Here is a 27,953-nt window from a genome sequence, read left to right on the forward strand (position 1 = left end):
TCACACTGCAGAGGCTCTCCAGGATCTCTGGTCTTTCATATGATGATGATGATTACTATTACTAGTCCGTCTTTCTCTCTGAGACCCAAAGTAGATTACACTCTTTGGACACTGGATTACACAGTGCACGTGACTATAATACAATCAACAGCTAGGACATCCATTGAGCAAAATACAATATGATCAACAGGACATTCAATGAACAGATACAATGTCATTTGAAAATAATATTTGCTTTTAGACAGAAATTCTGTATGACTATAATCAACATGTAATTTTTAAAAATGAGCACTGTAGATCTTGGTTCTATTCCACATTCAGCCTAACCTGCCTTACAGACTTATTGTGAGGGGGAAGGGAGGAATAATATATGCCATCCTGAGTTCCTTGGGGAAGGATGAGATAAAAATGCAATAATAAATAAATTATTATAGCAAAAAGCTGCTTCCTGAGAAGTAAGCAAATGCAACAGAAGATAGCTTTGGACTCATAAAAGCTTACATTCTTCCTGTCATGACAAACCTATGAAATTTGCACATTTACAAATGGACCTTAGTGTTATTTGAAAGCTTTAACTGGACTAACAGATTCAACATGCAAAGTCACACGAAGCTTCAGCAGCTATTATGCCCCTAAATCATTTTGAAAACCTTTTCTTATAGCTTGTACCTCATCCCCTTGTGAATGTATTTAGCTTATGTTGTTACCCGATCTACTGTGAAAGTGGAAAAAATTAAAGTAATGGAAAGTTGCAGTAGTACTTAATGAAAAATTAGGACACAATCTACCATGAATTTATCTTGTGCTAGAAACGAATGGATGGTGAACAAGGACCTAGGGCTCTCCAAGACATTATGATGGAGTTCTTGTTGGGAGTGTGAGCAACTTCAGAACTATATTTTAAGCCAGGATCAGGAAAATTCCCCCTTTTCGCACAAGGAATTTGGCTTTTTCTAATGTATTTTAACTTTCCCATTGTTTTTGCTTACCTTGGAAGATGGTGGCCTGATTCCCAAGAGTACTCCACATTTTTCAATTTAAAGTAAAAAGCAGGACTCAAACTCTCTAGATAGTATAACTTTTCTTGAAGATGGGTATGTGCCATATTCAAGTAAACAGCACCACTTCACTCAGTAATCTTTTAACTACACAAGAATTTTGTTTTGATTTGAAACACAAAGGAAGTTCACATAATTTGGTAAAATACTGTTAAGTATCTTCTTTTGGATCAGTCAGAGGCAAGTGCACTTGTCAGAGATAGTTCTTGTCCTCAGTAAAATCACTTCATTGCAGTAATATGTTTATTATAGAACAAAGTCATTAATTCTTCCAAACAGAAATAACAAGTGATTTTATTTCTTTTACCAGCACTACACAAGCATTAGCCTTGTTCAGTGGACATTGTGTATTACCTAGTCCTCATGAAAAGGGAAATGAAAGGTAGCCCTTTCCAGACCCAGCGCCATTTGTTTTTCGCTGTAACTCATAGAAGACTGGTGAAACTCAAAAGTGATGTTAGTTTTAGTGGATTCTCAGCAGATTCTCTGAAAAAGCTATCTTCCCATGTGTGGGGAAGTTATGTCAATTTCACACAATGCTTTTAATATTACTGCTCCCTGCAGTGCTGATGAGATGGCTCCCCCTCACCTCTGCACAATTTTAAAAAGCACAAGCCTGTCAGTTTCATTAGTAGAGTTACCAAAAGATCTAGAGAAAAATGCACTGTCCTTTTAATAAAGGCTTAATATATGAAAATGGACAACTAAAGCTTTTTATGGAAAGGAGGTAGGCAATATAATCTGGTCAAAACACCTCATTAAAACTCTATGAAAGGGACAAGACAAAATAATGGATTGAGTACAAAACAAAATACCTTTAGTTAGTGATGAGGACTAGCCAATGTTGCAGAAGCTCTCTCTTCACTACATTTTCTCTCAGGAATGTGAATAGCTAAAAGAATTGTACAAATGATACTTAAAGGTACAAAAATGACAGAGTTTTTTTAAAAATTACAGTTCATCTTTTTTCTTCAGGATGATATCCCTGACAAGCTCAGTGACATAAGGTTTTATTTCTTCAACAGTGACAGTAGAATCCCAAGCCTTCACTACTTTCCCAGTGGGATCTACCAAGTACTTCCAGAAGTTCCAGGTTGGCTCCTTACCAGTGGATTCTACACAGAAAAAGAAAAAAATAAACTTTAGAGACAGAAGATGAAGTTGCATATAATTTTATAATTCTATGACTATTCAGTCTTCAAGGAAAGAAGACGTGAGATTTATCATATGTAATATGATAAAAAATAATACTCTTAATCTCACAGAAAAGACTGGAAATAAAAACATAAGGGTTTTATTTTTGCATTTACACAGGGTATAAATAATTGGCCTTTGGACGATCAAGGAATAAAAGGATTGCTAAAGGAAGAAAGGAGCCATTTTAAAGATTGTAGATTTAGGCTTATTTAATTTAGGCACAACCCTGGCACAGCTAACAGATTAAAATTAATGAGTTCATAATATGTGTCTCTGAACTTGGAAAAGAAACAAGTGTGAATATTTCACAAAATATACAACTCTAGCATGTACTATAACCAGAGATGCCATTTATAAAGGGAAGTGAAAGGTCTTTCTAAAAAAAGCAACCTGTTGCTATAGAATGGATTTTGGTGGTCTCCTGGCAACCCTATCAAAATACCCTACTGCATAATAGAATAAAAAACTGAGCCAACACTGAAGGCTTCCCTGACAGCAGGAGAAGAGATTTCTGGTATGAAGGATCTGTTACTCACCCTGCATGAGGAAAAGGAATCTGCACAATTGGGCAGAGCAATCTAGCGCAAGTGAAGACGGGGGCAATAAAGGATGACGACTCACTCCAAGAGACAGAGTAAAGATGGGTTTAGAGGAGGAGTAACACACTGAGCCATGTCAGTTTTATCCCCAGTAGCCAAAGCCTACTTCTGACTGTTTCTGGGGAATCAACAGATGTAAAAATGGGCAACCCTTTCCCTACTGCTGAACAGAAGCTGCTCCCAGAAACTTCCTAGATTTCTCTCTTGCAGATGAGTGGGTGAGATCCATCAGAATCTTCTTTCAAAGGCTTCTCTCAGAGTGAAACTGCATGCTATGTATAGTTCATTTTGAGGTATTGTTTTTCTTTTATAAATTGTAATTGCTGGATGTTGATTCCTAGGAAAGGACTGGTGGCAGCAACAGCAGGGGTCTCTTTCTCCATTTCCTTCCGAAAAAAGGACCCCCTGTGAGTTGTTTTTACCACTGGGAGAAAATACAGATGCCTTAGAACTCCCACTTTGCTTCATCTGCTACTCATATTCAGAAATAAGCAAGAAAACCTAGAAGTGGAACCTACAGAGAACTTATCTCCTGTGAACCTAAGCTCAGTGAAGTAGAATTTCTCTGGAGTTTTGTTTTGAAGGGCAAGGCAATGAAATCTCCATTTAACTCCTACTGTTCCTATTGAGTTTCAGTAAGATAGAAAAGAAGAGCAAGATTCGGGACCAATGGCACCATAAAAACCAACTCAATTTCTAAGGTATGAGTCAAAGCTCTTTTTGTCAGATACCTTATGAGGCCGTCTTTGTCAGATACTTGGTCGGGTATCTTATGAAGGGACCTTTGACTCTCGAAAGCTCATACCCTGGAAATGTAGCCGGTCTCCAAGGTGCTACTGGATGTGGATCTTGCTCTTTGGCTACAGACCAACATGGCTACCCACCTGAAACTATCTTCATAAAAGAAGTTGCTTTTTCATAATTTAACTGTGACTGGATCAGAGATCTGGATCTTAGTCTTTACTGAATGCTGCTAGAATCCCCCCCCCCACACACACATCAATTATGGCATCCATATGTATCCTAAATATTATTTACTATATAGTAGTTCAAAGCTTGAAAATCAGCAGCTTTACTATTTCTGCTGTACTCACCAACTAAATATTTGAAGGCTGCATTTGCACCGGTGCCTGTCACTGCAATCTTGCTGAACATAGGGAAGGAGACTTCATATGTTTTTCGAGCAAAACTCTCAATTTCTTTGTTGCTATCTGGTTCTTGCTGCCCAAACTGATTACATGGGAACGCGAGCACATTAAAATGATATGGGCCCAGTTCTCGCTGTAGCTGCTGTAGGGCTTTGTAATGGCTGTCAGTATAGCCGCACTCACTTGCAACATTGACAACTAAGGACACCTAAAGGAAAAATATAAAATTAAGGTACAGTTAATTGATTGCTATTACTTTCATCAGCACAGTATCTTGCTTTTAACTTATAAACCTTATAAAATAAAATGGTTATTACAAGACTTTAATATGCTTGATATTCAAGATTATTTAATGAAAACTGTTCCTTTATTTTTTAAAAGAACACTGATCTTAACTGGATTAACAGACTTTCCAGGAGTGGGCCTGCTCCCAGCACCAGAGCTGCCCCCAGAGTTATCCTGGAGCCAAAGGATGGTCACTCAGAAACCCACCATGAAGGCAACACAGAAGCCTGCCATGATGGCAGCAATACAGTTTGGGTCCTTTAAGGCCCCAATGCTGCTGCCACCAATTGCTGTCAGCAATGTATCCCACGTATAGCCTGACATTCTTCCCCTCTCAAGTCTTGCAAGGTCTTGGCAGAGCTGCTGCACTGTCCGCATAAGAGGCTTAGAAGTCAGTCAGTATGGAGGTGGCTGGGCTGTTTCGCTTTTCAGGCTGTGCAGATGTTGCAACCCACTCCCCTCCCATTATGAAGCTCTACAGGCTGAAAATAGGGAAGACAAGAGTGTGACAGACAAGGGAGCTTCTGAGGGCAGAGGTGTGGGCACCCCTGAACCCCGCATAGATCAAGATGCCTCAGATGGCTGGCTGCTTCATTTGGCTCTCATCCTTTCTTTCCTTTTCCTAACTGCCTGGAGCACCGCCTGGAAAGTGGTTTCCAGCCGAATTGCCAACAGGCCTGGTAGGAAATGTCTTGTCCCTTTAATAGAGGTTTAATGTGGGAATATGGGCAGCTGAAGTTTGTCATGGCATGGAGTTAAACATGCCACCTAAATGACATCCCATTAAGCCTCTATTAAAGAGAGAAGACATTTTTTTGACTTGGCAGTCAGCAGCCCCATTTCCAAACAATTAGGGGAGGCAGACATGGGACAATATGAACACAGCCTAACATTTGCTGTAATTCAAAGCATCCCCTAGAGTTATCCCTTGGGCATATTCTAACCATTGTCAGAATTTAATAAAACTAGAAGCTTCTCAATCCTAATGTCAATATAAATCCTTACAGTATCTTTATTGGTCAAAACATGCATAACTGCTGCCCAGATGTTCTCATAACGGTACTATGAATACCTGATCCTGTGACTGGCCCAGACTCCAGCATTCGGATAAAAATGGTGGTCATTTTGCAACAGTACATATATTTTACTCCCCTGCACTTCTTATTCTCTAGGGGAGGAAATGAAGGATATTTCATTTTTAATTTCTGTCCATGTTGTGGGCCGTATGGGAATGACTAGACAAAGCAAGCAGTACTGGTTTTTGTAGAAGCATATTGACAGAAAGTGTTTTATACAGGAAACTCTTTCTCCCCCCCGCCTCCCTATCTAGACCATAAATTCTAATCCAGTTCAAATTCACAAAATATTTAAACAGAACAATGTATGTATTCAATTCAGAACTTAAAACTCAAGTCATTCTTCCTCCCATTTGCTTAGATCATTATGTGTTAAAAATGCAGGTTGGGATGAAGCGCAAGATACGAGTCCAGTAGCACCTTAAAAGACCAACTTGATTTCCAGGGTATGAGCTTTTGAGAGTCAAAGCTCCCTTCTTCAGATAGATTTAGAAGTGGAACTATGTAGAGGTTTTATCCAGCTAGAATGTGGGAAGTAAAGTAATTAGCTTGACACCCTGCTCTAGAAAGCTAATTAACATATTCTTATACCTTGAATTCGAAGAGAAATGGGGAATTATTTTATGTACAAAGGAGAAAATGCATAAAATGTTTTAGTTTCAGAAATCTGAATAAGATAGTATATATTGTTCTAGATTGAATATAAGGTTAGGATCCGATAAGATGGAAAATGCTTAAATATCATTGATGAGGTAGAACACAAGATATGGAAACTTTGGTATAATAGTTAAAAGAAATAGAAATGATCTGTATAGAAGCATTAGACTATGGCTGTCGTCACACGGCCATAAATTTAGCACCAAACTAGCACCATCTCCTGCTGAATGCTCACCTTATTCCGGCTCTCTTGCGATTTCGCCATTCTCCCCAGTTCACGCTTTGTGACTCTTTATGTCGTCTTTATCTACTTCCATGTGAACGCCTTGGATCAACTATGAACGCTTTGCAACACCAAAATGCTCACTCTCCCCAATCATCTGTTTCACCTAACACTGATTCTCCTGCCCTACACTCCCACAAGCACCAGCGCAACCAGAAATTAAGCCTCAAAGTATTTTTTTTTAAAAAACGTCAGCCTTATAGTGCTATAACGCTATAGTGCTATTCTGCCATGGGCTTTTGGGTTGGCCCAGCACAACACTGGTATAATAGAAGAGTGATATAACGCAAATATGCGAAATTTTTTTTTAAAGGGGGCGGGACTTTTAGGGCCCTGTTTCCGGAGGCACTTTAACTGACCTTCGAATTGTGCTTTTCCCTTTTAATGGGACTGACTGGAAGCGCAAGCTGTCATCAAAAGTTGGGAGAATCCGTTCTAATAACGATAACAGAAGAAACGATTTCTAGTGCAAAACTGACAAAAGGGCCCATGTGACGACGGCCTATATTAAGATATAGCAGTAAGAATGTGCATGGAGACCACTCATTATGATCTTTAGTTGATCTAAAAGTGAACACTCGGTAGAAAAAGAATGTATTTAGTTAGTAAGGTACACAGAAGCTGGAATATTCGATGCAATCTTCATTTTAACATTGATGAACTCTGATGAAGGTATGCTGTGTGTACACTGTGTTTTAACAACCTGTGTAGTGCAAAATTTTACTGTTCCTTGGACCCTATTATTCCCCTCCCTTCTTTCTTCTGTACCCCTCTTTGTTTTGAATTTTTTTAAAAAAAAAATTAAATAAACATTATTATACTTTAAGTTACACCCTTACTTTAAATACCCCTCCCACATTCATTCTGGCTGGACAAAAATTCTACATAGTTCCACTTCTAAATGACTCTTGAAAGCTCATACCCTAGAAATCTAGTTGGTCTTTAAAGTGCCACTGGATTCAAATCTTGCTCTTCTACTGCAGACCAACACAGCCACCCACCTGAAACTATCTAAATTGAAGTAATCCTGTGAGCAGCAAGGGATGTAAAAGGCTTAGATGTTTGTAAAAGTTGTTAGATGTTTGTCTATGGTTTACCTTTTTTTTCTTGCTGAAATAATCAGACTAAGGCCACCAGGTACAGCTGCAGTGGAGAGCCTCAGCCTGCTCAGCTTTCTCTTCCTGGCTGTTCCCCTGACTTGCTGCACATCTTTTATTTGCTAGCTCCACACTGCCGCCTGCCACCCCCCAATAGCCCTCTCTGGCATTACCTCATTGGATCCTTCCAGAGGCTCAGATGGCTCCTCTTCTCACCGTATACCTAAGAATGCTCGCCAGCCTTCATTGTCTAGCTGCCTGAGTTCTATATACAGGCTCCATTCCCACCAATGAGTTTCCGCCTGGGGTTGGAGTGGTTTCCCTGCTGACCCCTTTCTCCTTTATCTGCTTGTCAAGAGCCTTCCTGCCACAGACCCCTTGAGTCTTTTCTAGTTTCTAGCACCAGACAACAGTCAAAACAATTATCCAGCAATGTATCCGTAACATCAAGTTAAGAAATATGTGAATCAACCTTGCCATCTAGTGTACACTGCAAGCACTTCACATTTCTTCTTCCAAAAATGCTATTGGGAACTATAACTAAAATAAATGAAACTACTGTTATTGTTGAAGAAACAACTTTTTTCCACCGGAAAAGGGCAAATTTGTTTAAACTTAATATAAGCACAACCTTGTCTAAGCATATTCTTCAGGAAGTTATGTCCTTTAGCAGCAATGACTGGGGCGAGAAGGACCAGGGAAACAGGGAATGTAGCAACAAGTATAGAATGAGATACAGAGCTGAGCTATAGCTATGGATAAAGTTGCTGTTTCCCCAGTGTAGGAGGGGGACCCCCTGCTCTCAGCCTCCTCCCCACTGGTACCACTCACCTGGCTGGTGGGGGGAAAGGCATGGGAATGAGCCTCTTGGGGTCCACTCCTAGCACAACACAACAACATCACTCCCAGGAATGACATCATTGTACAAGCCTTGGGGGCACTCCCTGGGTTTGTGCTGGGCTGATTCGGCCTCTTTGGGGACCCAAATCAGCCTGGTGTGAAGCCTGTAAGTACTTCTGGGGCCCGCACTCCACCTTGGGAGTGTGTGTGTGCTTTGTGTGCTTTGCCCACGCGAAAAGGAAGAAAAGGTAAGTGCTAGGTCTCCCCCACACCCCGCCAGGAGGGTAAGGGAACCTGGCAACCCTAGATGAACAACAACATTTGATTTAGATACCGCCCTTCAAAACAACCTATCGCCCACTCAGAGTGGTTTACAAAGTATGTCATTATTATCCCCACAACAAACACTCCGTGAGGTGGGTGGGGCTGAGAGAGCTCCAGAGAGCTGTGACTGGCTCAAGGTCATCCAGCTGGCTTCAAGTGGAGGAGTGGGGAATCAAACGTGGCTCTCCAGATTAGAGTCCCGCACTGTTAACTACTACACCAAACTGGCTGTTTAAAAAAAACAAAAAACCTTTTGATCCTGTAATCCACCTTGAGTCTCAGTGAGAAAGATGGACTATAAATAAGGTTGCTGGCCCTCAGATGGGGGTGGGGAATCCCCCATTCCCAGCCTCTGTCCCCTGCCACCACTCACCTAACTAGCAGGAGGAGAAAGCATGCAGACAGGCCTCCTAGGGTGCATTCCCAGAGCGGTGCAACAATGCCACCACTAGGAGTGACATCTTTGCGCAGGCCCCAGGAGTGCTCCCAGACTTCCTTAAGAATCAGCCTGTTTAGAGCCCAAATCAGCTTTATGCAAAGTCCAGGAGCGCTCCCAGGGTCTGCGTGATGATGTCACTCCTGGAAGTGACATAATCACACCATGCCAGAAGTGCACATGCACTTCACACATGCACAAGGACATTGTAGAGGTAAGTGCCAGCTCCCTGGCAACCTTAACTATAAATGACGTATGACCCTACCCAACCTCTATGGTCATCTTGAGAGGTCCTGCTCCAGATGCCATTGTCATCTGAGGCTAGAAGGCTTGTAGCCGAGGAAGGGTTTCCTTGGTTGTGGCACCAAAATCATGGAATTTCCTCCCCAGGGAAATTCATTTGATCCTTTCTATTGTTTTCTGCCAGCGGGTAAGGACTCCCCCCCTCCCAGTGCTCCCTCACAAATTCTCTTTGACCCTTCCTCCCATTCATGGTTTTTTAAATATATTTATATGTTTGTCCAAAATGGGCAGAAAAGCAGCTTTAAAAAGTTTTAAATAAATAAATAAATGGTTTGGAAGGGTGAAACTCTACTTAGGATTGCACTGTAAAGCACTCTGCTATCACCTTTGGCCATTCTGGACAATTCCGAGGAGCTAATTGCTACTTAATGCCAGGCAGGGCTTTTTTTCAGGGGGAATGCGGGGGAACGGAGTTCCGGAAACTCTTGAAAATGGTCACATGGCTGGTGGCCCCGCCCCCTGATTTCCAGACAGAGGGGAGTTGAGATTGCCCTCAATCTCAACTCCCCTCTGTCTGGAGATCAGGGGGCGGGGCCACCAGCCATGTGACCATTTTCTCCCGTGGGCAACCCACTGAGTTCCACCACCTCTTTTCCCAGAAAAAAAGCCCTGATGCCAGGTATCAACCAACGTAAACTGTTGGTTTGGCTCAGGAAAGCTCTCTTACTGGAGTATTGGATACATGTCTAGCTGTCTACTTCTGCATTTTTATACCCGCTTTCCATCTAGGAGCTTGAAGTATATCTCTTGTTCTCACCTACCCATTTGTCCTTGCAACAAGCCTGTAAGGTATAGCAGGCTGAGAGAAACCAGTTGATTAAGCGAGGTTCATGATTGAGTGGAGATTAGAACTCCTGTCTCTGCAGTCCTAGACCAATGCTCTAACCATTATACAATACTAGGTCTTAATTGGTTATTACTTGTAGATTTGATAAATCACATTGCAATACATTTCCATTATATGTTGTATACATGCAGGACATCTTATGCTGGAACAGTAACAATTCTGTGATTCCTTTGTATGAGTCTTTACTAGTACTAAGTATGTAATGAATAAGAGCCCCAAATACCACTCATGTTCACTTGGTGACTTTCCTCAAAATTGAAGCTGATTTTTTAGCAACATCCATGTGATGCAGTGATATCCCATAATCTTCAGGGTTTCCTCTGCTTTGCTCCAATCTTTCAATATCTGGTTTGATACTATCTTAGCATTTGCTTACTGTGTGGACAGGAAGCTGTGCATTTTTTAAGGACTTGCCTGCATTAGCGTCATTTTCCTTACCTTAACCCCAGCATCCATTCCTCCCACCACACCACCAGAGGGGTGGGGGGTGGGGCTTTAAAAATGATAATTATTATTGCTATGATCTTCTGGTTCTTCTGAATTATCAAGTTTCATTTAAAAAGTAAGCTTCTAGCCCACAAGGAAATTCAGCTGAATTCAGAAGAACTAGAAAATCCTAGCAATAAATTAATACATTTAATTGTCAACATTGCTCCATCTGTGGACACTTAAATCCAGACTGGAGATGGAGATAGGAAAGACAGATCTTTCTATAACCTGAAAAAAGCCCTAGATTTTCTGAAAAATCTGAAATCTTAAAAAATAAATGGGGGGATTAAAAAAACTCCAAAATTATAGAAGCAACACCTGTACCTTTAAGAAACAAATGCCTTTAGTGGCTGGTGCTAGGCAACTAAAAATATTGGTCAGCCTTCCAGCATTGATTTCTATCTGTAAAAGACAAAGGGGAGGGCAGGGCTATTTTGCCCTTTGAGGAAGTGTTGTGTAGTGGTTAGACAGGCTATCAGATTAGAATCTGGGAGACCCAGGCTTGAATCCTCACTCTGCCATGGAAGCTCACTGGAAACTTTGAACTAGTCACACAGTCTCAACCTAACCCACCTCATAGGATTGTTGTGAAAATAAAATGGAGGGGAGGGAGAATGATGCATTGGTTACCCACTGGGGGAAAAGACGGGGTATAAATGAAGTATATAAATAGTAAATATAGCTGAAAATGTAGGTGGTCAGAAATAAGGTAGGTTGAGTTGTGTAATGGGAAGGATAGAAGCAAAAAGGGAAAGCTGAGGATACGGGGGCTGTGAGGACAAGGAAGAATAATGTATGGAGGTGGATGCAGGGGGAAATTAAATGCCCTGGCAGCAAGTCCACCATGCAACTTGGCCCAGGTAGTGGCCAGTACTGTGCAGCTGAGCCATACATCCTGGGGAAAGGCTGCCAGGGGGATGGAAGGAGGAAAAGCTGAAGATGGGAAGGCAGATAAAGGTAGGTCGGCTCATGGGTGGGAAGGGGAGAAGGCGTAAGGAAAAGGGGAGAGGCTATGGGGGCTTTCAGGGAAGAGAACGAGTCAATAATAGGGGAAGGAAAGATAAGATGCCCAAACCACTGCAAATCCTGGCTAGTCCCCTACTTTAAAATGCTATAATGGTATAGCCAACTAACCATTACCCAGTATAAAAAAGCCCCCCCCCCCGCCCCAACACATCATGGGGGAAATGCAAGAGGAAATGGGGGAAAATGTACAAAAGATTCCCATGTGGATAATCCATTGCCAGTGTGAATATTTCTGCATTTGTGGCAACAATGACAGGAAAAATTAAGAATCGTTGCTGTGTGGATGCAGCCCTGCACTACGAAGACATAACAGAGTTTTGTTTTTTTTAGAATTTAATGTTTAAATAATCATAAACAAAAGCAAATAACATTATGATTTTATCATGATGTAATCCTCCTATCAACATTTACTCAGTGGTACCTCTCACTTCTTTCAATAGGGCTCTCTCAGGATTGTAGCCTAATGTATGAATGCTATAGAGAAACTGGGATCATCATGATCTCAAACATTAATGCAAATTGTTTCTTAATAATATGCATATATATAAGCATTTTCTTTTCCTAAAGAGCTGTACCTATTTTTTCATATTTTTGTGGAGAGACTGATATACAGCAATATGGAAACACTTTTGCAAATTAGTACCAAAGAATTTATATTAATGGTTGAGATCGTGAGGATCCCATAATTTATCTGTTATGTTGATGCATTAACGATGCAATCCTATGCAGGGTTATACCAGTCTAAACCCACTGACTTCAAGGGGGCCTAGACTCTTCATACAATTGCACTGCAAATCCTGCTGAACAAAGTAGGACTTACTTTTGAATAAACATTTTTATTTATTTGTTTGTTTGTTTGTCATTTATAGTCCGCCTTTTTCACTGAGCCTCAAAGCAGATTACACAGTGTGAGAGTAGTAGTGTCAGTTTTAAGGACATTTCCATAAACAATGCCATAGAGTAAATAAACACAATTTACAAATACATAGTGTTAGTAAGAATCCATACAAAGTTGAAGAAATGTTAAAGCAGAACGTAATTCTAGGGCTGACATTAGACCACCTGAAGCACAAATAGCTCATAGGAGCACATATTTAAGACAGCAGGTAGTAGATAAGACAACATAGTGGTGAAGTCTACGGTCCTTAACTCATTAGCGAAGCATCTGAGAGCCCCTCTCTACAGTACAAAAGCTTTTTTAAATAATTCAGTTTTGCATCATTTGTGGAAGGTTAGGAGAGTGGGGGCTCTCCTGACCTCCTCAGGCAGGCCATTCCACAGGGTAGGGATCATCACAGAGAAAGCCCGTGTACGGGCTGCTGTTCATTTCACCCATGTGCAGGGTGGCACCTGTAGGAGACCCTGTTCAGATGAGCAAAGCTGCCATGGAGGAACATAGGGAGGGAAGCGGTCCCGTTGGTACGCCGGGCCAAGGCCATGAAGAGCTTTGTATGTTATAACCAATACCTTGAACTGAACATGGTAGCTGATAGGTAGCCAATGGAGTGACTGCAGAATGGGGGTGATGTCCATGTTCCTGCTTGCTCCCGCTAGCAGTCGAGGTGCAGCGTTTTGCACTAATTGGAGTCTCCTAGTTAATTTGGATGGGAGACCTATGTACAGTGCATTACAATAGTCAAGTCTTGATGTTACCATAGCATGGATGTTACCATAGCATGGATCCAGGTGGCCAGGTCAGCCATGTTGAGGTAAGAAGCCATCTTCCAGGCTATAGTGAGGTTGTAAAAGGCATTTTTTGCAGCTGCCTTAATTTGTTGTACTAGTAGCAGCACTGGATCCAATATAACCCCTAGGCTCTTAACTACATCTGCAAGGGTCAGACGAACTCCATCGAAAGTGGAGAGTACAATGTGCTTCAAGATCTTTGCCTTCCCAACAAGCGTCACTTCTGTCTTGTCTGGATTCAATTTTAATTTGTTCGTTTTTAGCCATTTCACTACAGCTGTCAGGCAGCAATCCAAGATTTCTACTGAGGGGACCGGGATAGCAAGATATAGAGTTGGGTGTCATCTGCATATTGGTGACATCCAACTCCATAGCTGCAAATGAGTTCTAAAGGCTTTATAGAGAGGTTGAATAACATGGGATATAAGATTGCACTGAATAAGATTGCACAAATAAGATTGCACTGAATAAGATTGCACGGTGATATAATAATAGTGTGACTATTTGCTTTTGTTCATGGTTATAAACTTAAAGGACCAATCTCCACTATACAATAGTACTAAATGAGAAGGTAGAGGTTGTGGGAGCAATCTGCTGAGGCGTTCTCCTGTACAAACTGCAGTGAACATTCATTTCTTAAGGAAAAGGACATAAGGAAGTGTTGTTTTCCTTGGGTTACAAAATTACAGGTCACTTTAAGTCCTCATATTGAATTTCTTTGTATACAGTGAGATCCGAGTTTAATAGCACCTTAAAGACTTGCACACTTCCTCCTCATCGCAGATAAGCAAATCCCCCCCTCCCCACAAATCCAGAATCCTGCAATGTCGACCTTTTAAACATTCAGAAAGGAATGCACTTGAAAAAGGTCCCTTGATATAACCAGCAATAGAACAGCTTCAGGGGAACGGAAGGCAAGGGTTCTCTCTTGCTTGCTTGCTTGCCTGCCTGCCACGTATACGAAGAACAGCCGGCTCAACGCGCGCATGCAATGGGGGGAACTCTTTAATAGAAGCATTCTACACAACCCGACACAAAGCCACAGGCAACGCAAAACAAGATGCCCCAGGAGAGACCATTCAGGCCTCGCCGCCTCTCCCTCCTCCCCGTCTTTCATGCAGGCATGCTGAGACGACTCGCCGTTAGGTGTAGGAGCAGAGGCTTGCAAACTTACCGAGCCTCTGTATTTCTCCAGAGAGACCAGCTTGCCTCTGATATTCACCACTTTAAAAGAGTAAAAATTACTCTCTTTCTGCTCTGAGGCAGAAAAAGCTAGCAAGAGCCACACTGCTAAAACGATGAGCATAGCTACAAGGACGAGGAAAACTTTGGGGAACGAAGAATTAACTTTGCGCTCCGCACTGCCCTCAGGGTCTAACATGCTGCACAGAAGCCCGGCATCGGCCCTCCTCCCAAATCGCAAAGTGATGCCGGAAAGAAGTGGCTGCTGAAAAAGGATTCTTGCAACAGTTCTCCTATTCATCGAGGGAATGTAATATGACTTACAAAAAGGACACAAACTGTAGCGTCACACACATCATTTGGTAAAAATCATTAGACAGGCTCCCATTTGAAGTGAATTGTGAAAGTGGCACCCCTGCCCACAGGGAATGGTTCTTCTGTCCCATTATTACTGCCACTGGTTTAATTGGGTTGAAGAGTTTTAAAACAATGTAAAAAAAATTGAACAGATGACAATGTTGTATGAAAAGCGTTTCCTAAATATTTTGCGATCTTTGAGTAGGCTAACTACATCCATTTTGCCCCATTCTTATGGCACCTTCTCACACACACCCCTTTCTTAAATTCTTCTTTTCATACTATTGATAGCTAATTCCGAGAGGAGGGAAGGGAAAAAATGTTAAAACTCCGTATAAAACCTCTGTCAGACTGATCTGACCAAATATGAAAATGGGGTTAGTTAACCATGAACAGTGATCCCACTTTCCAACCATCCTCAACCCCCTTAAGTTATCATATCCTTCAGTCAGCCTCAACTGGAACATCTACAGGAGACCTGTTGAATTAATTTAAAGTGAACATCAATGTAGAAAACGTTTTATGTAAATGTATGTATAGTTTACACATTTACTCACACTATATTCAATATTTATATTATTGATACTACTTGTTTCACATTTTAATCTTGGCTTTCCTCCAGCAGTATAGAAGTGTACATACAAGTTTCTGGCCTAACAGTGTATTTTTCTCCTGGTATAATATTAAGTTGCATTAAGGTGAAGGCTGTGGCCAAAAGAGCTGTACCAGAAAAGGGAAAAGATACTATGTTGCAGATAAATATACCTTCAAAAGAGAAGTCCTTGTAGCATTTTTTCCCATGGAGAAGGCCCAGCATCTCCTTGCTTTTGCAATGATTTTTGACTAAAATGCTGATCAGCAAAATCTAATTGAATAATCTAATCTGTCTTGCATTCTGGTCCATGCTTCAGGTGGGCTGTTGGCCTTACTTACTTTTTATTCTTTAAAGAGTTTGCAAGATTATTTGAGTATATGTATTTATTAAAATCTCTCTCATCTTTCAACTAAGCCAAGGGGTTAAATCAGCCAAGGCGTTTCAGCCAAGGGGTTAAATCAACAGATTTAATGGTGGCGTGGCAATTTGTTTTGTTTTGTATTAAGATTTGTAAACTTCCCCCATAGATGGGTTTATGTATCACAAGCCACTAATCAGTCACTGAGTGGCTGGTTTTTACCCCAGACATGTAGAACAGACAGGGTTGACCCTGGGAACAGTATAATATAGATTATCAAAATGCAGTGACTACACTTCTACAGTGCTGCACTGTTCAGTTTATTTATCTGGATGCTTCCTTTACAGTGCAGTCCTAAACAGAGTTACATCCTTCTAAATCCATTCAAGTCAGTAAGAGTGTAACTCTGCTTAGGATTGTACTGTTAATACTGAGAACAGTTGCTGAAGTATATACACAAATTAATGGCTTGTTATGTTGGCTTAAATAAAAAATAAAATGCTTGTAGTCAATATGTTTACTTGTGGACAGTTACTTATGATGACCACAAATTGGTGGCTGTTTTCTATAGCTAGTAATTACTAGAGATATTGGTTATTTACTTACTTCATTTATATCCCACCTTTCTCCTCAAGGGGGACCCAAAGCAACTCGCATCATCCTGCTCTCCTCCATTTTATTCTCACAACAACCCTCTGAGGTAGGTCAGGCTGACTGGCCCAGGGTCACCCAGCAAACTGCCATGGCAGAGCAGGGATTAAAAGTTGATTGTCCCAGAGCCTAGTCTGACATTCTAACCACTACACCACAGTGGGTATTATATTAGGCAAAATCAGGTGCACAGGACCTCTGCCTGATAAAACCTGGAAACTATTGCACAAAAATAAAGTTTAATATTAGAATTTTCAAAAGCATTACCTGTAAACCTGGAGTGATGTAGATCTCTTGCTAGTCTTTCAGTGATGCATCATTTCCCAATGTATAGCAGAGACTGCAATGTTAGAAGAGGAGGATTTAACACTATCCCTTTCCTCAGGTTTCAGCAGATGAGCCAGAAAGTCAGAAAGATAGAGAAGTCGTTTACTTCTTACTGCTATCCTTTCATGTGTAGATTGCTACTTTCAGGACTTCCTCCTTGTGACATCCTTCTTGTTCTCTCTCTGTTACATAACTATCTCTTCTCTCCATCTTGCACCATGGATGCTTGACTTGTCCTACAATCCATGGCCATCCTTAGACTAGATAGGTAAATAGGAATCACTCTCTCTCCTATCAGAGTGTGGAGTTCCTATAATAAAGAACTCATTTCTTTTCAAAATCTGAGCTAAGTGTAAGTTTGTTATTTTCTCTTACACATACATACCAGCCAGCAAACTCCAAAACACCCATCACCATCAGAGTAGCAATTGATGCTACTCTGCTACCCTTGTACTAGTTTATGGAGGCCCAGTTGTTTTATATTTTTAATAGGTTATGGGCCCAGTTTAAGGGTGATAAACAGGAGCATACCAAGCTGTGCTGAGTGCTTTTCTAATTGAGCTGAGAAAAGTTCAAGCTGCCAGGCTTACTAAGCAAATTGATTTGCCCTCTGGGTGATGCGGTTTAGAGAAGCTTAGAGAACAATGAGTTTGGATAACAATGGAGCTAGGGCTGCATCTCCCAGCAGCTCTCAGCAAAACTCTGCTCCCTCTAATCTACAGAGGTTGAGTGAAAAAAATCTTCCACAGGGAGACTGGCATCCTTTGGTCTACCTGAAGAATGGGAACTACTCATCCTGGAAGGAGTCTCTACAACTTCATGTGATTTTGCAATTATGCATTAACCCCCATCTCCCACAAATCCCCAATGGGAACTGAAGGACCAGAAAGCATTTTATCTGCTGAACAGTGGTCTTTATGAGGATCAGATGCTGCTGCTCTGTGCTGTTAAATCTGCTAAAGAAAAATTTATTTACTACTAGCATCACTTCATAAGAGATCTGGCTGCCCTCTGATCAGTCAATTGAAAAGGCAACTTGCTGGAATCCAATACAAAGAGGGAGAACCCTTTGATAAGCATTTGGCTAAACTGATACATGTTTTTAACCATCTAAGTAAGCAGACAGACCTCTGCCAGGGGAAGACCAATTGGCTACCTTTTACATTTCTCTACCAAACAGTTTTGCTTATACTATTTGGCTATTTAGAGTCAACCAATATTACATCGTTTATTCAAGCAGCAAATTTGGTATCTTTAAAAATAGAGCACAGAGAACTGCTATGAGAAAGAGACATTGAGAATCTGTCTATAGAGTTTTCAAGTAAAGTCCATATGGGATAGAAAGAAAGGGGACCGAATGCCACAATGTTTAGACAGACAAAGACTGGGATTATGTTTCAGGCAGGCAGCATAACTTTTTAAGAGATACTGGAGCAAGGAAATTTGCATGCTGGGATGCTGTAGACAGAGAAAGCATGACTCATTGCTTCATTTGCAAAGGAATAGGATATGAAGTGAGAAATTGCCCTTCTGAGTTCCCCAGTCTCACCTTGGGTTTTCCATAGCCATACAGCAGCTACAGGGAATGGTGTTTAAAAAATAAAGGAGAGCACAAGTTGTGGGATAAAAGGTTGAGGCATGGAAAGTTGAGCCATTTGTTTATGAGAAAAATAAAGTCTTTGTATAGTATCAGTTAGTCAATAAATGGTCAAGTCATACATACAGATAGCTAGCTAATAGATAAGGTAAGTAATGAGGCTACACAGTAGCAGGGCTGCACGTCTGCGTCTGCTTCAGCATCTCACAACCTGCTGATTAACCCTTTTATGGCTTCTAACCAGGATTGACTCTAAGCCAAGGTTACACTTCCAGGTTAGGTCTCATGGGATCAAAACAAATGAGTTAACCCAATAGTGACTGAATTTAGATCTTGCCAACTCCCAAAGGAATAGGACATGAAGTGAGAAATTGCCCTTCTGAGTCCCCCAGTCTCAACTTGGGTTTTCCATAGCCATACAGCAGCTACAGGGAATGGTGTTTAAAAAATAAAGGAGAGCTCATGCGAGTTGGAACACTGCCATGGAGAGGGGGGAGGAAGGGATCCTGCCTTCCTCCCACCCCAGCTGCTTTCCCATGCCAAAACAGTTCTGGGAGGGTAGTTATTTTCCCATTTTTGTTGCTCCACAAGCACAAAATACTTCACATGGATCAACAAAAATGAGGAAATAACTTATCCCCAGTGCTGTTTCCAAGAAGAAAAAAAGGACGAGGGAAAGACGGGCGTTCTTCCTCCCCTGCAGTAGCATTCTAAGGCCATTTGGGCTCTCCTTTATTTTTAAAACATAATTCTCCACAACTGCTGAGTGGCTACGGGAAACTGAGTTGGGTCTGGGAAACCTGGACCCAACTCTTTAAAAATACAGATGTGAGGTTGGGCCCTAACGGAATCCTTTGCATCTTTGATCCTTAATTTTTCACTCCTAAATGTCAATGTTTTTTTAAAAAAACAAATCTATTAGGATATGTACAAATACAATATGTATACAAAATGATCTTTTAATCATATTGTACATGCATCTGTTTTGAGCACGATAAAAATTATGTGTCTAATAGCTCATAACTCCACAGAAGTGCAAAAATCTAGAGTCAGAGTATAGATTCTGCAGAGCATTCATTTAATCCTGACTACTTCACAAAAAACAAGGATTTGGTGTATATGGACATTCCACAGATGGGTTCATCAACGGAGCCCCATTGCAAACACGCCCCCCCCCCCACACACACTCAATTTGCAGCATGGCATGCATATTTTTTAAATGCAGAGCACAAAAATCCATTCCTAAATACAATCTACATCTTTGTTGACATTAAAAATACCAACAAAAACATAAATATCTCCAAGTGTCATAGTAGCTCTACAATAGCTATGTATCTTAATAATGCATCTCAGTCTAATCTGGGTTGTTGTAAAAATAAATTGATAGCCTTATGTATGTATGATCTCTTTGGAAAACACATATAAATATAAATCCTTAATAAAATTGGAGACCACCAAAACCTGCTTGTACATGTGTGTGGAGATTTGAAACTTTTGGAAAAAATGTGTTTTTTGATTTGCATTGATTTGATTTTGGGGCGAGTCTCCAATACCTGCCTAATCGATCCTGATGGTTGCATGGTGTGGAGGCACAAGAAAGCCAAAGACTACAATCCTTAATTCAGAGGTGTGTGACTTCACATTATCATCCATAGGCAGTTAGAGAAGCACTGTCACTTGGAAATCATTTTGATCGGCCTGTAAAATATGTAATGGCTTCACATACTGATCCCACAAATCTTTTATCTAATTGCAAGCTACATCTGTCCCTATTGGCAGCATCATAAATCGTTCCTGGCCCCAAAACAGAACAACCCTCTGGCTTCCTTTGCAGTATACAGATACCCATAACTCTTCCTGGTCCTCAAGGCGGCAGACTCAACAAATCAGTTAGACGATTATATTTCACATCTGCTTATGGAACTGTAACTGTAACTGTGTGACCCCTGGATCCACGATTTTTGCAAAGTAGTCATCGGACAAAGGATACGGATGACTATCACACTTAAAACAGTTTCTTTGGGGGGAGTTGATCATGAAGGCCTGTACACCTGAGAGCTGGGTTTTTGCTAATCTCTATAGGAATGTAAAGCAATAACAACAACAACAACAACAACAATAAAGCTCCGCAAGACATGTTTTGATAATGCATTTGTACAATTTCCATCGGTATCTGCGTAGGCCCGCCTTCGCTTCAGACGTGTTTCGGGACTCGTCTCGTCACAGACGGGTTCATCAACTGAGCCCCACTGCAAATCAACTCTAAGGATGACGCCCTGCGGCCCAGAGCAACGGGAGGGTTGCTCGGAGCGGCATTTCAGTCCCTACTGTCTTGTTTCGAGGCCTCCGCAATCAAACGAGGGGGGACTTTGCGGAATCCGATCGGAGGAGGAATTTTACTACAAGGGCATTTTACGGGGGACGAGCAGCCTCGGCCGGGGCGGCCAAAGACAGTTGGGGGGGGGGGCGGTGAGGCGGCCTCCCTGGTTCGCCCGCCCCCGCCCGCTTCTCCTTTCCCCTCCCCCACAATGCAGTGCGCGCCGCGGCTGACATGGCGGTCGGCCCAGATTGAGGAGCTCGCTTCGGGGCCTCCAACTGCCGGAGCAGGATATGGAGGGGGACGCGGCCAGAACATCCCTGGGGTGACAGCCAGGTATTCGGGCTCCGGGGGGGGAAGAAGCCGGGGATATTTTCAGGTGCTTCTCCTGTTGAACCCTCCTCCCCTTTGCTTCCGCCTCCTTCTTTCTTGGGGTTGAGGTGCTCGCCAAAAGCGGCGCGGGGGGGGGGGGTTGACTGCTTTTCTCCGTTAAGGGCCTTCGTTGGCTCCCTCTCTCCCACATGCGCCCTTCGGAGTTTTCTGCGCAAGGGGCTGCTGGCTCCCCTGTTAGCTCTAGACTCTTCCCCGTTGCGGTCTTGTGACCAGCGACTTCACTTTCTATTCCTTGCTTTTGAGGCGAGCTGTGTGCAGAGAAAGGAAAGTTTGAAGATAAAAGACCCTTTGAGGACTCTGCCTGGAGCGAAGACGCACTTGGGAGGGCGGAGTTGTTCCGAGGGTGAAAGTGCGCTCCTTCGGAGATTGGGAACTGATTGGCGGCTCGAGGGGACGGTTGTTTGTAGTCTCTCTCTAAACAGGCAGGGTGCCTTGCCTAAAACATGGTACTACTCTCTTTGGAGTTGTGATGCTTTTAACACAAGAGCCATCTGATAATGAGGGAGTTCTTGCTTTAGGAAGCTTGACTTGTATATATTTGGAACCAGCCTCCTGTACCCTTAGAGATTTGCCTTTCAGACCTAATGTGCTGATTTCAGTGCCTCTACCAGCCTCACAGAAAGCATGTGGGAGACTAGTGAGGTCAGTATGGGAGGTCAACATAATTTTTGTTAGTAAAGTACTGTCAGTGTACATGATACTTTAGTGTTTCTTAAGAGAAAAAAATAGACCCCTTTCTCAGGATGCTTGCAATCTAAAATATGGTATGGTGATGCCATAGTGTTGAAAAAGAGTGCAGGACTGTCTCTTTTGGAGATGCACAATATAAAACGGTTTCTAGTTTTAAAAAATGATTACAAGTCTGATTTGTTATTTCCATTCTGTTGATGGCAGAAATGAAGGGTTTCAGGTTAGTTTTGTACTTTACAAGAGAATCAAGGCCATGTTAAAAATTTAGCTTGTGCCTACTTCAGCTGTGTACACTACAGAAACACTATAGTGTTGGAACTGACCACTTTGCTTACTGCAAAATAGAAACTGGCACAGTGTATAGTGTCTGTACAGCTTGTAATGTGGCCCTGACCAATTCTGTAGTCAAGCTAGAACAGAACAAGATAATTTCTGATCCTTGAGCTATTACAATACTATGCTTTTCCTTATGCCCATGTTACGACATCTTATTAACTATTGTATCACTTTACGGTTTAGCCGCTTGATGGCTGGAAGAAATAGTTAACATTGCCAGGCTTCTAGGTCAATCTTTTTAGGAGTAAATACTACATTTTAGGTGTCAGCCCAGTATGGAGCTGAAAAAGTACTTCATTGTCCTTGTGGAAAGACTTTTGTTGGATATTTAATTACTAGGTACTTGCTGTTTACTCTTTTTGTTTATACATATTCACATGCAGTTTTTGTGGATGTCAGAGGGCAGCTAGTGAATAATCATTGCTCTCATTCATTGATGCTATTTGTGCATCTTTTGGTGTGAGAATACACATGATAGGCAGAATATATTGAGTTCCCTGAAAGTTGAAAATGAACCCTGAATTGTGAAAGTGAACCCTGAACCTAATTGAAAGTGAAAGGTAATATTGCTTTACTTCTTTCTGAGGACTGAAAGAACCTAGGCAGCAAAATCAGGTAAGCTATGAAAAAAGGTAATGCAATCTTTAATTGTTGTTCATCCTCATTTATTTTAGGTATCACACAAAATAACGGTAAGAACAAAATGCCTATGTTCTAGAAGCATAAAATTTCTGCTGGAGTTTCTGCAAATGAAAAAAAAATCCAGAGAGAACCTCTCTGTCATCTTATTGTATGTTTAGTGAATATACATTACATATTCTCAGCCTCCAAATGCAGTGGCGTTGAGGCTGTTTGTTTAATGACTGTATATGCTGTACCTTGTGAAGTATTTCATTTTCAGAAAGCAGTTAATTGATTCCATATCAGAAAATGTGACCAGGACCCAAGTCAATAGCTGAGTTTTCCAGACGTCTCGGGCAACTTTGTAGTTACTTATTTATTGTCTTTCCATTTTTTAGCCCTTAAATGTACTTTTTAAAATTTTAGTTCAGATGTGCAAGCATGAGCACTTGCAATGTGGGGATTCTTTGTGTTGTATCAAGAAAATGTACAAGAATGTTTTGGCTGTGTGATGGTCATAAGCACATGTATATGTACGCATATTGTATTTAGGGAGCGATCCTAAATGGGTCTACTAAGAAGTAGGTCTCATGTTAGTCAGTGGGGCTTAATCCCAGGAAAGTGCCCTTGGGATTGCAACCTTACATTATTATTTTGCTAAAAGGCATCAAAGAGTATATTGCAAACTGGATTCAAGGATTTTAAAAAAAACCCTTTTAAATAGTATGCTTTAGGTTTGCTTTGTATGTGTAACCTTTTTTCAGTATACATAATCTGAAGTAGCACAGGCCTGAAGAAAGCACTGCATTATTATTTTCATACACTGTTGTATATCTATCTGTAAATCTGCTTTTAAATATGTTTTGTTGATTTCCAAAAATATAAAAGCAATAAATTCTGCAATCAAAGCAGCACAGAAAAATGTGAAATATATTTTTGTTATTTTGTGAAATATATTTTTAAAAATTGAAAGAAAAATGTTCACATTGAGACTCATAAATTTGAGACTCATAAAGAGCTTGCTGAAATGGACTTTTAAGTATAAGGGAAGGAAAAATTGGGTAAGAGAAAACATGTCCTCAAAGCCAGATTGTCCCTCTCAAAACCCTTTCAGCCTAAAATGTGAGGTGCCTCCTGATGCAGGGATCTGGGATGGCAGGAAATGTGCTCAGAAGACATGAATCACAGGGCATGTACCATTTGAATCCCATCCCCATCAAAAGCAAGCTGGATTGCTTGCTTTGGCTGCCCACAATACTAGCCCTTGCATACTGCTCTGTACTGTAACCCTTGACCCATGCCAATTTCTGTCTCCAGCGAGTGTTTGAAGGGTAGGTTGTCTGTAGCCAGTTATACATTTTTTTCTTAAAGCCTTCTAAGTAGACTTTATTTGAATGTAACAAATTCTGAAAATTAAACTATTTTCTATTAACATTGTATTCCTAAGGTGTCCTTATTACTAAGGACACCTGGTCAAATAAATCAGTAATTTGATTTTATTTAACTCTGATACCTTATTTTGTAAAATAGTAATATTGGATATTTTCCAGTGTGATCGTTTCTGTAGGGTGACTGTATGTCTGCTGGAAGCAGGTTTATTTGAGAGTGTAGGCAAGGGACCAGAAGTCAGAAGTACAAATGAGTGCTCATACCAGTTGGTTTGAGACAGCATCTCTTCTTTTTCCCATTGTACCTGAATGGGTGACTTGTAAACAAATATGCAACAAAAATAAAAACAAAGGCAATTGGTTATCAGTACAAAAGGGGAAGATCTAAAAATCTGTATGGCTTTGAAAACATGAACATTTGTGGATAAATATCTTTTAAAAGTTCAAAACCCAGAGGAGTTCAAGGCTGATAGATGATGCTAACTCATAAACCCACTTTCTTCCACTACTGACAATCCTTTTAGGGCCAACTTAATGTACGTGTAGATATTCCATATATTTAAGTACGTAAGCTATTCCAGCCAAATGTAAAGAGGAATGAGGGTGGGGAATTGATTTTAAAAGCAGAGGAGTTGTGTGAGTGAGGAATGGAGAACTGTCTTCTCTCCTGTCTGGATCTTGCCTCCTAGAAGCCTTTCTGGGTACTTTTCTCTCAGTCAAGGTTCCTTTTAGTATTGGAGTTCAACTGAGGAGAAGAATGCTTGAGGAAAAACCTGCAGGGAGCTGCTGCAGATAAAGGGAAGATTCCACACTTTTCATCTGTGAGATGTTTTGCTTTTAAAATTAGTCTTTCAGTCCTTCTCTTTATATCTAATTGGTCAGTTCTGTGTTTAAACATACAGAATTACCACCATTATATCTATCTTGTTTGGCCTGTACTCCTTAAGACCTGGGCTGCATTCAGACACCATGAGCAAACCTCAGTTTATTTGTAGTTCATGGTCATACTTCTCTATCTCTATCCCCTTTGCATAGTGTATGGTGGTTGAAGATGGAAGTTTTAACTAACTCATATTAATCAAGACATCTGAATATGGGCACTTGTGGGTGAAATAGAGTTTGCTTCTTCCCTACAAACCCCCAGATTTAACTGTGGTCTAGAAGAGAAGAAATAAACTCCATTTGTTCACATTTGGATGTCACAACAAACTGGAATTTGTTGTAACTTCCATCTTCAGTCACATGCTGTGTGAGAAGAGAGTGAAAGGGAGCATGTGACAATGAAGTTGGTTAAAGGAGAAGTAGAGTGAAAAACAATGCTTTTTTTCTCTTCTGCTGCACCACTCCAGTTCCTGCCTGAAAATCCATTATTTTCAGAACTTTTATACCCTAACAGAATTTAAGTATTGCACTGTGTTATACAACTTATTCCAGCAGCAAAGTATGCATTTTTTTAAAAAGCTCAGTTGTTTTTGTTAACTTTAATTAATTCAGACTTTACTCTAATAGTGTTCTTGGGCTTTAGACATTGAGGATGAAGTAACTTTTTAAAATTTTATTTTAAAATTGAAATTATGAACTAATTTATTTCATTTTATTCCATTTAATTTTATTTGTTTACTTTTTAATCCAAAGCTTCCCTTAAATTTCCCAGATTCTAGGATCAGAAATTAATAATCTGTTTAAAATAACTGTGCATATAAACTGCTCTTCTAGATAGATTAGTGCCCCACTCAGAGCAGTGAACAAGTTCTGTGTTGTTATTATCACAATAATGAACCTGGGACTGAGAGGAATGACTTTCCCAAGACCACTTGCTGAGCGTAAGGCGCTAGTGCTGATTTGCAGCCCAGCAACTTAACCACTATGCTAGAGGTAGCTCTTTCATTTATGAACTTGGTCATTTTCTCTTTACTCAGTTGATTCTGAAAATCAGAAACTTGTTGCTGTTGGAGCAATTTATATTCTGTCTTTGACTGCAGGGGCTTGAAGCAGTCATCAGACTCCTCAGGATCAAGCATAACTGGGAGCAGAGTCTCGTCAGCCAAAGAGTTTGGAGGTCAGAAGGCATCTAGGTCCAGAATCACAATGATCACTGAAGTGTACTGGCTGTGTGAACTGGATGAACCAGGAAGGCTTTCTGCTTAGCCAAAGGCTTAAATATTCTATAGAAGGAGACGCCTCAGCTGTTCCTGGACTTCACTTGGCCAGGGATTGATTGAGACCTGACCCTGCCTTAGTAGTTGTAACATGGGCCACTAGCCTGGTGGTTCGTTACCCTTGTGCTGCCTCCCCATGGGCTTGCCATGTCTGCCACTCCCCCAGGCAGGAGAAACATGGGAGATTAGTGATACAAGATCTACCCCTGTAAGATAGAGGACTGGCTGCCCTGGAGGCAGGTGTTCTGGCAGCACCATCTGAGGCTAATCCTTCAAGGGCAGTTTTTTTGTTGGAGGCCCTAGAATCAATTTATTTTATTAATGTCGATTATGGTCAGCCTTTTTCAGTGAGACTCAAGGCGGATTACACAGTGTGAAATTAGTACAGTCAGTATCAAAGACAATTTCATAAACAATGCCAAAGGTTAAATAAACTCAAGTTTCCAAAGACATAACATTAGCAAGAATCCAATACAGAGCTGAAGAAATGCCGAAACAAAACATAAGCGATAGGGCTGACATAGGAGCACATATTTAAAGCAACAGATAGTACATAAGGCAACATAGTGGTGAAGTCTATTGGTGAAGTCTATGGTCCCTACTTCATTAGCAGAGCATCTGAGATCACTCCCTACAATACAAAAGCGTTTTTGAATTATTTGGTTTTGCGTTGTTTGCGGAAAGCTCTCCTGACATCCTCAGGCAGGCTGTTCCTCAGGGTAGGGGTCACCACAGAGAAAGCCCGTGTATGGGCTGCTGTTGATTTCACCCATGTGCAGGGTGGCACCTGAAGGAGCGAAGATCAGATGAGCAAAGTTGCCATGGAGGAACATAGGGAGGGAGGCGGGCTCATAGGTATGCCAGACCAAGGCCGTGAAGAGGGGCTCTGGAGCAGGTTCAGAGGTCTCGGTTGTCCCATTATCTACTTAATCATCCCCCAAGGTGGTCTCTGGCTTGTCCCAGTTATCCACAGATGAGGAGTCCGTTTCTGGGTCTGTTGAGGAGGGGCTGACAAATTACTGATGTAAGGTATCACAAAGAAGAAGTCAGTATGTTGTAATGGTTAGAATGTCAGACTGGAAAGATTTGGGTTTAAATACAAATTCTGCAATGGTCCACAACAGAGCACCTAAGACCAGTCACTGTCTCTTAGTTTCATATTCACATAGCAACCTCACTGGGTTGCTGTGTGAATAAAGGACTGTCTCCCCCCATAACACTCCAGCCCTTCAGTGAAGATGCTCATTTATGTTATGTTTATTCTTTAAATTTATATCCTACTTTTCTTCCTAATGGGGACCCAAGGCAAGTAATTGTATAATTTGTCTAGTCTGTTTTTGCAAGAGCAACCCTCTGAGGAAGACTGGGCTGAATGATTTTGATTGGAACAAGGTCACCTGGTAAGGTTCCATGGTGGAGTAGGGATTTGAAGTCCCATGTCCTAGTCCAACACTCTAACTACTACATCACACCTGATCTCAAGATCTGCCCCCCGAGCCCTGATATCTGTGCTCCCACAAGAGAGGCACATGGCTAGAGACAGGACGTTTCCAATGCTGACACATCACCTTTGAAATTACTTCCCTGTGCCTGGTGCCTTTCATATAGTTTTTTGGGCACCAGGCCAAAAC

The 27,953-nt window shown here is 41.2% G+C and overlaps 2 protein-coding genes across 5 annotated transcripts in view; one reads left to right on the forward strand and one right to left on the reverse strand.

The window, feature by feature from the left end:
• Positions 1-1,283: 1,283 nt before the first annotated feature.
• GPX7 (glutathione peroxidase 7) lies at positions 1,284-14,743 on the reverse strand. Its single transcript, XM_054980801.1, has 3 exons — positions 14,526-14,743; positions 3,949-4,210; positions 1,284-2,173 (listed from the first exon to the last, which is right to left on the reverse strand). Exons 1-3 carry the CDS (start codon positions 14,730-14,732, stop codon positions 2,010-2,012), a joined length of 633 nt encoding a protein of 210 aa, XP_054836776.1. The 5' UTR covers positions 14,733-14,743; the 3' UTR covers positions 1,284-2,009.
• A 6,222-nt stretch (positions 14,744-20,965) lies between these two features.
• The window catches only part of TUT4 (terminal uridylyl transferase 4), an 81,495-nt gene continuing 74,507 nt past the window's right edge, over positions 20,966-27,953 (forward strand). For all 4 annotated transcript variants that reach the window (XM_054980056.1, XM_054980055.1, XM_054980057.1 and 1 more), the window contains exon 1: positions 20,966-21,071. The gene's annotated coding sequence lies outside the window, so the exon portion shown is untranslated. The remainder of the gene's footprint in view (positions 21,072-27,953) is intronic.

This window comes from Eublepharis macularius, chromosome 5 (genome assembly GCF_028583425.1).
Source record: "Eublepharis macularius isolate TG4126 chromosome 5, MPM_Emac_v1.0, whole genome shotgun sequence".
NCBI lineage: Eukaryota > Metazoa > Chordata > Lepidosauria > Squamata > Eublepharidae > Eublepharis > Eublepharis macularius.